The sequence below is a fragment of the Cupressus sempervirens genome, chromosome 3 (genome assembly GCF_028749045.1).
Source record: "Cupressus sempervirens isolate cs-2001-9-10 chromosome 3, ASM2874904v1, whole genome shotgun sequence".
Lineage (NCBI taxonomy): Eukaryota > Viridiplantae > Streptophyta > Pinopsida > Cupressales > Cupressaceae > Cupressus > Cupressus sempervirens.
The window spans coordinates 545,581,096-545,594,385 of NC_143120.1; the positions used below are offsets into that span (position 1 = coordinate 545,581,096).

Genomic DNA, 13,290 nt, shown 5'->3' on the forward strand with positions numbered 1-13,290 from the left:
TCACAAATACCTCATATTAAATCAGATTAAATAGAAAACAAGTCACAGGTAAACATGAATCATTGAATCATATATGGCGTCAACCATTTTCTCCTTTTCACAAGAAAACAAAGTATTATATTACAAATCCTTATATTGGGCCACCAAAAGAATTTATGACTAGAAATCCTTATATTACAAATCAGTCATGTTGACAAAAGTAATCATTTATGGATTAAAAAATATGGTAATATTGCCTCTAAAAAGCCTCGACTTAAAACTATAACTATAACATATAGTTTACCACACAATTATGATTAGAATTTCCAAGCTTTTGTGCTTGCAACGATCAGCCGATAGAATTTTACTAATTTTTTTAAAACTATAATTCAATGTGCATAAATTAAATTAAAATTAATTTCTTATTAATCAATTAAAATTAATTTTAATATAAAAATAAAATTTAATTCTTTCAATAAACTAAATAATTTTTATTTTTTTTTATTCATCATATACTAATAAATTAAATTATCATCTTAAAATAATCTCCACTAAAAAAAGTATTATGAAAAATTAATATGAGAAATATAATATTTAAAAAATAAAAATAAAAATAAAACTCTTATATCATATTAGCTAAACTAATTTAAAAAATAAATTAAATAAATTTAAAAACTAAAACTTCAATCAATTTAAAAAATAAGCAACCAATAATAATGAATAAGTTAAATAAATTTTAAAATAATAGTTAACGGTAGAGATAATAGCTTATTAAGCTAAATAAATAAGGAAAAAAAAAATTAAAATGTTGATGATAACAAATGAAATTAAATAAATAAATAAAAACAAGAGTTAAAAATAGAATGAAATGAGATAAAACAAGAGTTAAAAGTGGAATGAAATGAAAATCGGTTGGAAAATTATTAACAATAATTTTACGGCCAAAAAATAAATTTTCCCAGCCTATCGGCTAAATAAACAAAGGATAAATAAAGCAAATAATAAAAGTAGCCCTCAAGACTGTACATTTAAGAGGTAACGATAAAATTCTTGGAGTATATAACATTATCTTAAAATACATAATTGGTATAATTTGTAAAGCACTCCTCGGAAAATTGGTTACAAATATTAATTCCTACCCTCCGTATTTACATCTCTTGAGCAGATATATTTTTTTTTATACACCCCAAGAAATTTATTTCTGAAAAACGAAAATCCAATAAGCATGCATCATGTGAAGCTGGCATCCTCGATATCATCATTCCGAGTCTTGTGCCACCTGCCAAGGCATATCTAGCCCCTAAATATTTTTCTTCAAAGCGTGAGGCATAGCAGAGAAATGATGATCTATATGTTGAGATATGGTGTGCATGCATCCCTAGCGTTTCTTCCTGCTTGACTTTCCTAAGCGTCGGTTTATCTTTGTAGTTGCTTCAGAATTCATGGGCAAAACGGTGCCATCCTTAATTTCGTCTGAATTGGAACAATTCTCTAGAGTCTTCTTTCCTTCGATATACACCATAAGATCCCTCACCTGTCATTAAGAATAAAAAATGTAGCGACCAGAATTTCATGGACAAAAAAGTTTATACGAATTGCATAGCACCAAGAATTTACCTGTTCCTCCAGATCTGCAATTTTCTCATCTCGCATTTTTGAGGCCATTTCATCCCTATAAAAGAATAAAAAGCATTAAACCATGGTGAATTCGACAGTGTATAGAAAATAGATATTTTTTCAGTGCCTCTCTCTCCTCATTTGCTTAGCACATATAATAGAGGACCAAAACCTTTTCAGACAGCCCAAATTCACCTCATGATTCTACAGAATTACATTGATTGGATATTTACCAGTATGGCACTATTATCTTTGGTGTAGGGGCACCTTAGGGGAAAGGCAAACCCTAATAGACATTTTTGGCTTGTAAATGGCTTAGCCAACCATTGACCAAATAAGGACAAGGTATGAAGTCCGAAGGTGTGTTGGTGAAGGTGTTAGAGGGTTGAGTGTAAGTGTTGGTCATGTTGTAGTTAAGACCTAGTTAGTGCCACAAAATCCTAATAGGGTCAACTATGGCCAAAGTTGCCAAATGTCTCAAAATTGAGAAATTGTGGTTAAAATGAGGACCACAGATGTATTTGGATCAATTTGGATGGTTTTGAATCCAGCTAGATAGGTTTGAGGGATTGCAAGGTCATTTTTGCAAAAATTGCAACAGTTGTTCATGACAACTCTGCAGTGTCATGACAACTTTTCCTCAAATTTAGGAATTGGCACTGAAGGGGTCTGCAATTCGAACCAAGGTTGAGGACGGTTAGAAATAAGCTATAAAAGGACAGATCAATCATTTTTGAATGGTTGGAAGTTGTATTGTACGGACTTCATATAAGTGGGAAGATAATACACAGAAAACGTGTTTTTGACTTGAAGACTTATGTTTTGGATTGATTGTCCTGCTGTTTTGCATGGATTACTTGCTTCATACCATGTGACTGATCTCTGTGTACTTGTTGGAGAAGTCTGGATACATTTTAATAGGTTTTGCTAATTATCTTGTTCTGTGTTTCCTGCTGGTCTGTAAATAGCAGTCTAGAATAAAATGGCTATAACTTGAATGCCCATGGTTAAAACCTAATGGCCTTTGGGATTCAAGAAGCGGCCTCTGTATATATTGTAAATATGGATTTTGGAGATTGGGAGAGCAAGTTTGCCAATTTTGCAAGCAAGCCTAAGTTGTTTGGCTAGGGAACAAGAAGCTTGCAAGGAGTGTTAAACGGGTTTGCTCGATTCAAGAAGCGGCCTCTGTATATATTGTAAATATGGATTTTGGAGATTGGGAGAGCAAGTTTGCCAATTTTGCAAGCAAGCCTAAGTTGTTTGGCTAGGGAACAAGAAGCTTGCAAGGAGTGTTAAACGGGTTTGCTCGATTAGGATGAGCAAAACTTGGTTGGGGCAATGTAGTAGGAAGAGTCGAGGGTTCATAGGCCAAAGGAGAAGGCTTGCTTGAGAAAGAAAACTCAGCATATGGTGAAGTAATTGCTAGCATTGCCCTAGAAACCCTCAAAAATAGGGTCTTCTACAAAAGCATTGTACGGATGCCATGAGGGTTTGAAACCTAGAAAATCTTTGAGCCTAGGTTGTTGTGAAACAAAGTCAAGAAGACACCAACAGGGTTTTAAGGATTTTTTGAAGTTAAATCAGTTTCCTTGTTTGTAGGAGGCCTAATTGTGGCTCATAGGGCTACAAGGCCTTATAGAGCAATTTGGTGATTTTGAAGAGTTGGGTTTGGAAGATGGTGCAGAAAGGTTGGAAAAAGATCAAGAACAACATGGGGATGATCAAAAGATGCATTTGCCATGCTGGGGTCCTTGGTGAGTTTGTCAGCGTGTTAAGCATAAAGTTGCTCAGTTGGGGTTAGAGAGTGAGGAGTGTAATTTGAATTGATAGGTGAGTTTCTAGGTTGAAGAGGATTAGGAAAAGATGCTCTAGTGTAGGGTATCAAAGAAGAACCCTAGGAAGGCTGAGAGGAAGCCTTGGATAGAGCAAGAAAGCTCTAAGTTTGAGAAACTCCCCATGAATCTTGCTCTCTCAGCATTATTTTACCTTGAAAAATGTTTAAAACTGGATCATAGTACATACCTTTTCTCAAGCTCTGCAACTTTTTTCTTCCATAACTCCTGGTTGGCAATCAAGTTCTTGTTCACCTGGATGCAAACTCTGACAAAATTAGTAACCTATCATATCAATCATATAGAAAGGAAATCCCAGCAAAACAATCATAATTTATTTTTGCTGTTGTTTTCTGTCCTCAGTTGCTGGGTTAATCAATCATATATACCTCACTGAGGAATTCATTTTCTTCGGTGCATTTTTCAAGCTTCGCTTGCAATTTCTGCACTTTCATATTTGTAGTTTTCTCTATAGCTTCAGAAATGGCTGCATCCCTCTGCTCCTTGGCCTCAGCAAGTAAAGAATCATAATACTGACAAATGAACAGCAAAAGTTGAAATGAATTCCAATAATGATTTCTTCAATTGCACAATAAGAACCTGAATTGTTAAGGGATTTCACTAAAACCAAGGATAACAAAAATAAATGCTGAAAGCTAATAAGTTTACCACAAAAAGAATTTTATCCATATGTTCAATGACAAACTACAATTAAAAACTAAAAGAGAAACCTGCTTTGGGCCAGTGCAAATTATACCTGACGTTGATTCTCTAACTGGCTTGTCAAAAGCTTATTATACTCATCAGCTATCTGTTTCCATAGAAAGGTGGTTATTTTCAAAACAAATTGTTTCCACACGAGTAATGCATTCCCATGTAGCAACTTGGCATTTGCATTCAGTTAACAGGTGATATGCAATGCAATATAGTTTCAAACAAGTAGCACTTATCCAAGTAACTACACATGATTTCCTACTAGTAAAGCTAGTTCACTTTTTAATCAAAAATGAACATTTCAATTATATTATTGGCATTCTTCAAAAGTAAGCTCACCGCTTCCATTTTGCTCTCATACAGGACACTCTCAAAACCAGAATCATGACTGCATTCACACCTTCCACATTCATCACCAACATCTCTACAATGAGTATTTAATTCAACCAGTTTTCCGTCAGTCTTTGACTGAATAAGCCGATGAACATAGTTATCCCCAACATAATCCCAGACACGTTGAGTCTCCAACTCAAGTGAATAGCAATGTTGGGTTTCTTTCCAGTGATTAATTGCATGAGCTGATTTGTACCTGTAAACCACAATTACATCAACACCTCTGCTAAGGAAATGAAAATCAAGTCCTGATTGCAAAGGGAAAAGGGCTACCTTCCACATCCCACAAATCCACAGATGACACAGATCCATAGATTTTCTGATGTTGAACAAACAGAACATGTTGATTTCTCAAGCTGCTGTTGACAATATCTACAGACCTGCAAATGTCAGAGAAAATCAGTACTTATTGGGTTTAAACAGAGCTTATTTAAAGATTCTTCAAGTTCAAACTATGGACCAAGTGTTCTTTTCCTCTGCTTCAGACATGTTTCATGATGAATCCATCAGACCAGACTGACTGTTTCTAGAAAGCTAATGTTCAGTCCCCAAAAACTAGAAGATAATTATAACAACAAAAAGCATATTTTGAAATGCTTACCGGGCACGACGAATCTGTCCATTTTGACATACAGCTAGAATGGAAAGAATGATTGCATACTGTGGTCAGAATCCCACTGATGTGTTGGTCAAGTCTCTCTGTAAGTATAATCAGGGATAAGGTATTAAAACCAGGTCAATGTTTTTTCCTCCATAGCAAACAACAAAAACCAGACCAAAACAAGCACAGTGCCAACATGGAGAGCATCCATTTTCCCTTGACAAATGCAGTCTCCTCCATGCCAAACAATAGAAACCAGACAAACACCATGCCAACATGGGTAAAGCACGTTTTTACTCAAGATACTTGACTCGTACATAAAAACAACAAAAATACTACTAAAATTTGCAATAAAAAAAGATAGCAAAAAGACGGATCATCTTTATGGCAATGAAATGTTGTTTCAAAAGAAATGTCAGAATGCTTCTCCAGAAATTTTCACTATTAAAAAGATGCTGGAATTTATCAAAACTTAGCCACCTTGAAGGGTAAATAATCTCAATTTCAAATAACAATACCTTGGAGGCTTGTTAAATATTTCACCTAACTTAAAACAACAATATGTAATTGCTTGCAACAAATGAATTATTGATCTGTGCTTCATCTACTTACAGAATGTAAAGCGAAGGTTGTTATTGTCAGTGGAAAAAATTAGACAATACAAAATAATCATCTTACTCGGGAGACAGGGGTCAATCATCTTCTTCACTCTATAAAGATCCATTCAAGGCTTCTATAAATATTTTATAGAAGATCCCAAAACCCTCATAGAACATGTGAACAACACAGAGAAATATTTCTAATGAACTGTTGCCAAATGTTCAGAAGAATTTTTACAGGCGAATTAGGCCTTGGAAATGACAAAAGAATGAAATTTACAGTAGAGTGCAGGATATACCGGAATTCTTACCAGGCACGGTATTCTTAGAATCTATTTATTGCCGTGGACACTTACACCTAGAAAGATTTGTCATCACCCAATTCACCCCAGATCCAGGTATCCATGAAGCCGATTTCATCTCCATCAAAAGTGAGCCATACTTTTCAATCTACTGGCTCCAGAAGTTTTGGATATCCTGAAGATGTCTTTTGATTTGCCTGGAGAGAAGAGTTAGATGTATTAAAAAGGCTAATAAAAGTTATTTTTCCATTAAAACCTGGGACCCCCACTCAGATAGAGGTGACAGGAGCAATCAGATTCCAAAAGTGGCCACTAAGAAGCTTTGAAGGAAAAAGGATTCAACACAAAAAAATAGAAAGAAACCTGTGTGTCGGTCAAGTATCCGTGTTGAGAAAAATGTCTAGAAAAGAAAAATAATATTCAAATCCTTACATGTGAAGACTCCTAAATACCTAATTTCACGGGCTAGCAACAAATGACAGAACATTAATTAATAACAAGTTTGAAGAAAGCTGATTCCTAAAGCACTCAGGTTACCCATTATGCCATACAGCTGAAGAGACTTGAATAGCTATTTATCTTGCAACTTTTGTCATCACATATCATTCAAATCCATTCACCTGAACTAGGAATAGATTTCCTTAGCTCTACTCTAAACTGTTTGGAATTGGCTAGCCAGCTAAATGCTACTAGGAAATTGGAAAGATCAATGATTTGGGGAATGTTCCACATGTTTTAAAAAAGAGCCACAACAAAACCAAGATCATTCCCCAAATCACTTTTTATCATTCCAAATTCCATGTAGCATCTAACTGGCTAGATTTAAGGGATTTCTTAAAGATTCCAAACAGTTTAAAATAAAGTTTATCATTCAGAATTCAAATGAATCCACGGATTTGAATGATATGTGATGACAAAAGTAGCAAGACAAATAGTTATTCGAGTCTCTTCAGCTAGTCATATATTAATACTCTGTCATTCATTGCTAGCCAAGGATTTGAATATTATTTTCCATCTCTGGATGGTTTTCTAAACACAGACACTTGACCAATGTAGAGGTTCCTTTCTATATTTTGAGTTGAAGCCTTTTTTTTTCAAAGCTTCTAAATGAGTAGTTCTCGAACGGGATTGCTCCTACTACCTATATCTAAGTGAAGCTCCCAGGATTTAATCGAAAATTTACTTTTCCTAGCCTTTTTTAACTCTAACTCTTCTCAATCCAAGCAAATCAAAAGACATCTTTAAGATAAACAAAACCATAGGGGAGAGGACCTAGTAATTGAGCACCCTAACTTTGTGTTTATCAAAATCCTACGCAGAAATTTCAAAAAAATCTTAATTTTTTACAGCAGCTTACTTGACAAGTCATTTGCTAATAACTGAAGTTTCAAGTTCACATCATCAACTATGATGCCACGTCAGCATGTTTTTTTGCAAGACGTCTAAAACAGCCCAAATAAAAAGTGAGACAAATGGTCATGCAAAAAGGGTACCCATACTTGCACAATTGATGTGGCATCACATCATTGGTTGCTATTTACAACTAAGGGTACATTTCATTCAATTATGGGTAGTCATCATTGTACTAACAACTTTTAAGTCACACTTATTGATGTAACATTGTTAGGAAAAAATGGACATTAAGATAATAAGTATTGATATTAGTGTGGATATCAAATGAACAACTCCTGTCACAACCACTGGAGCGCATTCGAGTACCAAATCCTTTCCCCTAGTTCAAAATATCATTATCGGCAAGTAATTGCCAAGGGCAAATAAATATTAGAGATAAATCAGCAACTTATTGAGGAAATATTGAAAACTTAAAAAATTGTTTACATTTAATTAGAAATGTATCTATTTGCGAAATTCAGTGAGGAGATGCATCTAATGAGTCAGTAAATGAGTAAACCAACCAAACAAGCTGAGTCTAGATATATATAAATGCAATAGGGTACAAAATCGCATCCTTGTGTGGAATTTTGATGGTTGGTAGCCATAGTTTAATAGTCTGAACTTTAACACAAACTAAAAATAGCAAATTGTCCTTACAAAACTATAAGCTAATACAAGTACACTATCATACTAGTCTACATCTTCCTCTTCCCCTTACTAGAAGCTATAGTAAAAACTACTGGAATGGTAGGAGGTCTAGCCCTAGAAGTCCGTTGTGGTTGTGCCTCCTCCCTTTGCACAATTGGATGTGAGTCAATCTCCATCTTGGATGTAGATGGTGCTGATGGCAGCAATGACTCATCATCTGAATAATCCTCAATGTCCTCATCCTCATGAATGTCATCCAATCCCACTAAGAATCCACCCTCCTCCATAGCTTGACTCTCCATATCATAGATGTCATTTGAATTTGCTTGGAAAATATCTTCAAATCCACAACAAATTGCTCTAAAACACTGCAATCATGTTCTTTTTCCTCTGAACCCTTTTTTCCCCTCTAAATATTAAATTTTTTTCAAAAAATGTGAAATGCTTCTTTTTGGGCCTTGTGGTTGTGTTTGTGGTCGTGCTTCCTCCCTCTACACAACTGGATGTGAGTCAATCTCCATCTTGGATGTAGATGGTGCTGATGGCAGCAATGACTCATCATCTGAATCCTCCTCAATGTCCTCATCCTCCTAAATGTCATCCAATCCCACTAAGAATCCACTCTCCTCCATAGCTTGACTCTCCAAATCATAGATGTCATCCAAATTTGCTTGGAAAATATCTTCAAATCCGCAACAAGTTCTTCTAAAACACTACAAACCACATAATTTTTCCTCTAAACCCTTTTTTCCTCTCCAAATACCAATTTGCAACCAAAACATGTGAAATCCTTCTTTTTGGGCCATCACTCCATATAAGCAGACTGCAGCCAATAAGTTTTGAAAATATTGCCAACATTTTGGCGATAAGTACAAAATTTATCTGCGATAAATTCCAAAATTTTCAGTGATATGTAAATGGTGATAAAGTTACTTATTTATGGTGTGGCACTGAACTGACTGTTGTAAGTTTACTTATCGGTGATATATTGGCACTATTTTAATTATGGCCAAAACTTCTGAAGCCAGTGCATCAAAAACTCTGGCTCACTTCTGCTGAAGATGAAATTCTGCTTCCTGGATAATTAGATTTAAGGTGAATTGGGTGATGATAAATCTTTCTAGATCCAAGTGTCCCAGGCAAAAAATTGATGCTAAGAATACTGTGATACCAAAAGTCAGGAGTTGGATCTAGGACCTCCCACTGCTGCTAGGGTGCTCTACCACTGAGCTACCAGGCCTCTTGATGACCAGTCAATTTTTGGTTCAGATGTAGCTCATTTTTTAACACTGCCACTTGAGCAACACTACAGGTGCTTGGGGATTTTAGCTTGGCCTGGCACTGCTGACCTTGCCTCTGCTACTATAGTGAAAAGTACAGAAAAAGAATTGTGAAATAAGTGAACCCATAACGTGCACTGAAAATATATATAAAGATAAATTTATTAAACATTTGGTAAAAAGGAAGTTTGGTGCAAAGGCTATATATGACCATTGCATTCTCATACCTTCCCCAAACGACTCCAAATTACCTAGTGGAAACTAACTCTTTACTAATGAAAAAAGTTGCATGATAGATAGTTATTCAAGTCCCTTCAGCTGTGTGGCATAATGGGTAATCTGAGAGCTTTAGGAATCAACTTTCTTCAAGCTAGTTATATAATTAATATTCTGTCATTTGTTGGTAGCCAGTGAAATTAGGGATTCTGGAGTCTTTCCTTGAAAGTATTTGACTATAATTTTCCTTCTAAATCCTTTCATGGGAAGACTCCTAAATCCCCAATTTCACTGGCTACTAGCTTGAAGAAAGCTGATTCCTGAAGCACACAAGTTACCCATTATGCCACACAGCTGAATAGACTTGAGTAACTATTTATCTTGCAACATTTGTCATCATAGATCATTCAAATGAATGAATTCACTTAAACTAGAAATAAAATTTCCTTGGCTCTATTCTCAACTGTTTGGAATCTTCAAGAAATCCCCCCTTTGAGTGTAGCCAGCTAAATGCTAGTGGGAAATTGGAATGATGAAAATGACTTGGGGAATGCTCCACAGGGGAACGCTCCACATTAATACAAAAAATATCTTTCACCAAAATTCTAACGATGTTGATTTTGTTCACTGGGCTTTCAGAGATTGTAGTACAATACCTCTGGTGCTACTTTTATGGGAAAGGACTAACGAGAGCCAGATTAGAGGTTAGAGGCACTAGAGGTTGAAGGATTCTTATCCACCCTACATATTAGAATTATAGGAAGATTTCTCAAGGAGCAGCAATAAATGAGGACAGGCTTAAATTTTGAAAGGACACGCAATCACAACCCGGTGAGACAGATTGCTTACTCTGTCGAGAAACTGCCCTAGTTTTGAATGGATTTATAATTTTTTCGACAGAACAGCTCATCAATGCCTGGCCAAGCTAAAATCTCTAAGCACCAGTTGTGTGGACCTGTGGGCAGTGATTAAAATTGAGCCACACCTGAACCAAAAAATGGACTTGTCACCAAGAGGATTGGTAGCTCAGTAGTAGAGCACCCCGGCAACAAATAGTTCCTAGATTCAACTCCTGACTGGTCCATGAAAAGCTTTATGAACACTAGGGTGGAACATGGTCCAGGATCAAGGTTGTAAATAAAGGGGCAGTGGGAGCAACAGTTAAGCAAATATACTGTTAATTTTCCTCAATGTATAAAGTCTGAAATGCAATGGCTTAAGGTCTGTTTTAGTATTAATGTCTGTGGTACTTAGAATGGAATAAATGATGTTTCCGCAATTTTAAACTCTAAAGAACTTCAACCTCAATCATGGTAAAAATCAGAAATTCTTCTTGAGTTAAATGACTTCGCTGAAACTAAAAATTAGCCAACCTTCAATTACTTCAAACAGAAAAAAAACTAGTGCCTACATATGATGAGATAACTGTTATCTTCCACAGCATAAAATATATGCCTGTGAATATTTGGATAGAAAAAGCAACATATGGTGTATTAAATGCATATCCATTAATTATTTGTGTCCATCTCTGTATCTGGTGCATAGATACAGATATTACAGGTGTAACCCCAAAGCGTCTAATAACCAAGTTGACCACTTTATACAAATGCCACACTTGTGACAAGGACAGGCAAACCATAAGTCTGTCACATAGCACCCTTAGTTGGTACATATCTGGCCCACAAACAGAAATTAAAGAATATTTGAAGACTTGATTTTTAAATTTAAGGTCTGTCCAGGGCTATTTATGCCTATTACCACCTACAATACTAGCCCAATTGCCAAAATGGGATCAATCTCGGTATCTTTTCCTGAAAATGGGGATTCACAACTGAATTTTATATGTTATTTTTCTGATTGACAATCTTATTTGAACCATATTTCAATGGATGAAGGAAACTGATTCTTGAAAGAAAATTGCATTAATCTAATGAGTTAAAGATTCAACTTAAATCTTTAAAATTTCAGAAGCATCACAAATAAATAGTAATACACATTACTCAACAATAGAACAACGCATTCACACATGAAACACCAGATTTACCAGCAAAGCCTAAAATCGTGGGGAATAAACCAACAAAATAGTACTCACTGTACTAACTAGACTGTTCACAATAAAAAAAGAAATATCTTGCCCATCATAACCCTAGTCCATGTGCAATTACTTGTAGGCACATCACTATAGGCAACCAATGTGGCATTATAAAATTATGGGTATAAAACCATGTGTCAAGAAACCATTTCATAGTAGGGCCAAAAAGACTTTTTGGTATATGATAAATCTACAACACAGCATCAATTCTTTGACTCGCAAAATGCAAAATACAGCATTGAAGAATGAGAACAAAATTATAGATCAGCAATAAATCTCACCAAGGCAAACTGGGCATGTAGGGAGTTCGGTTAATCCAGTTGGTGGAGTGGCTGCATGTTCAATCGATCCGATATATTGTACATCAGCAGTAAACAGAACATGACATATTTCAGCCTAAACAATGACAAAAAGCATATATCAGTATAGCAATAGAATTGAAGCAAATGCTGCCTGCAGTCTAAAACATAATCCAAGCATAAGAAACTGTATCCATCAAAGAAAGAGAAACCAGAGTGTGCACTCTTATTCAACTTGTCTATGAAATTATTTTAATTCTCTCTGTTTCTAATTTCCATCTACTAGAAAATGGATAACATCCTTTATTTGACCTCCAATGATGAAAAAGGTCTTCGATTACAATGGCGATAGAAATCGTCTGCTGACTTCTGATTTTCAAATTTCATAAGGATGCTATAGCGATCAGTGAGTCCATCATTCCTGAAATTCAAAAATTCAAGTTTCAGAGAGAAATCCAATTCAAAAATTCAAGTTTCAAAGAGAAATCATTTTCATTAAGGTTCATAACTCAAGAAGTCAAACATTACTTCCAGATAGGAAAAATGACTTGCCTGACAACACGCATTTCCAATATATTCTGGAGAAATGAACCAGTAAATTGACAAAAATCTGCGTAAGTCATATAATTTGGAACAGCAAGCACACAAACAAGGATGCTCCGGCCAGCCTGTTTACAAACATTATTAGATAATCAGAACCCAGACTTCATACACAATTATACAGCAGCTTTAAAAAAAGATTTTAAATTAGTTAAAGAACAACAAATTCAAACTAAGCCAACATTGTGAACAAGAAAATATTTAGGTCTTGTAAACAAGCTCAGCAACTACACTAAAAAGTTAAAATAGCCTAATCCAGCAATTCAAACTATTTTTCAAGAAAATATTTCAGTAATTTACTTTGTATTCAATTTTGCCTTTTTAAAATGTTCAGTTACAATTTGCTACTATTATGTCCCCAATTTTAAAATGGGCAATTTGTGCACAATTGGCCTGGTTTCGAAGTTCCATTGGAGGTTAATTGGTGTGCTTGGGGCAACTCCAAAATTCTTGGGAGGGCATAGGTTCAGTGTTGCATTTTTTTTGTTCATGGCAATAAGCATGGTACCTAGAATGGATCATTATGTCACTTTCAGGGTCATTTTGGTCATTTGGTGTGTTAGTAAAATTACATGTAATCTGACTGCAGGTTTCCAAAACAAATCTATCTCATTTTATTTATGAGAAAGGATTATATCTCTAAGACTACCTATGTTTTGATATTTGCTTCACTGGGATTTCTGAATTTAGGGCAAAGTATGAGGTGGTCCAAGAAGGGGACAT

At 35.3% G+C, this 13,290-nt stretch overlaps 1 protein-coding gene across 2 annotated transcripts in view; it reads right to left on the minus strand.

Moving 5' to 3' along the window:
- Positions 1–978: 978 nt before the first annotated feature.
- Positions 979–13,290, minus strand: part of LOC149567578 (BRAP2 RING ZnF UBP domain-containing protein 2-like) — a 63,268-nt gene continuing 50,956 nt past the window's right edge. For both annotated transcript variants that reach the window (XM_089820818.1, XM_089820817.1), the window contains exons 3-13: positions 12,520–12,635; positions 12,280–12,388; positions 11,950–12,064; positions 5,137–5,234; positions 4,809–4,915; positions 4,482–4,731; positions 4,186–4,239; positions 3,818–3,961; positions 3,619–3,683; positions 1,597–1,651; positions 979–1,513 (exon numbers count right to left, since the gene is read on the minus strand). In XM_089820818.1, coding sequence (XP_089676944.1) covers positions 1,358–1,513; positions 1,597–1,651; positions 3,619–3,683; positions 3,818–3,961; positions 4,186–4,239; positions 4,482–4,731; positions 4,809–4,915; positions 5,137–5,234; positions 11,950–12,064; positions 12,280–12,388; positions 12,520–12,635 — 1,269 coding nt within the window. In that variant the 3' untranslated portion in view covers positions 979–1,357. The remainder of the gene's footprint in view (positions 1,514–1,596; positions 1,652–3,618; positions 3,684–3,817; positions 3,962–4,185; positions 4,240–4,481; positions 4,732–4,808; positions 4,916–5,136; positions 5,235–11,949; positions 12,065–12,279; positions 12,389–12,519; positions 12,636–13,290) is intronic.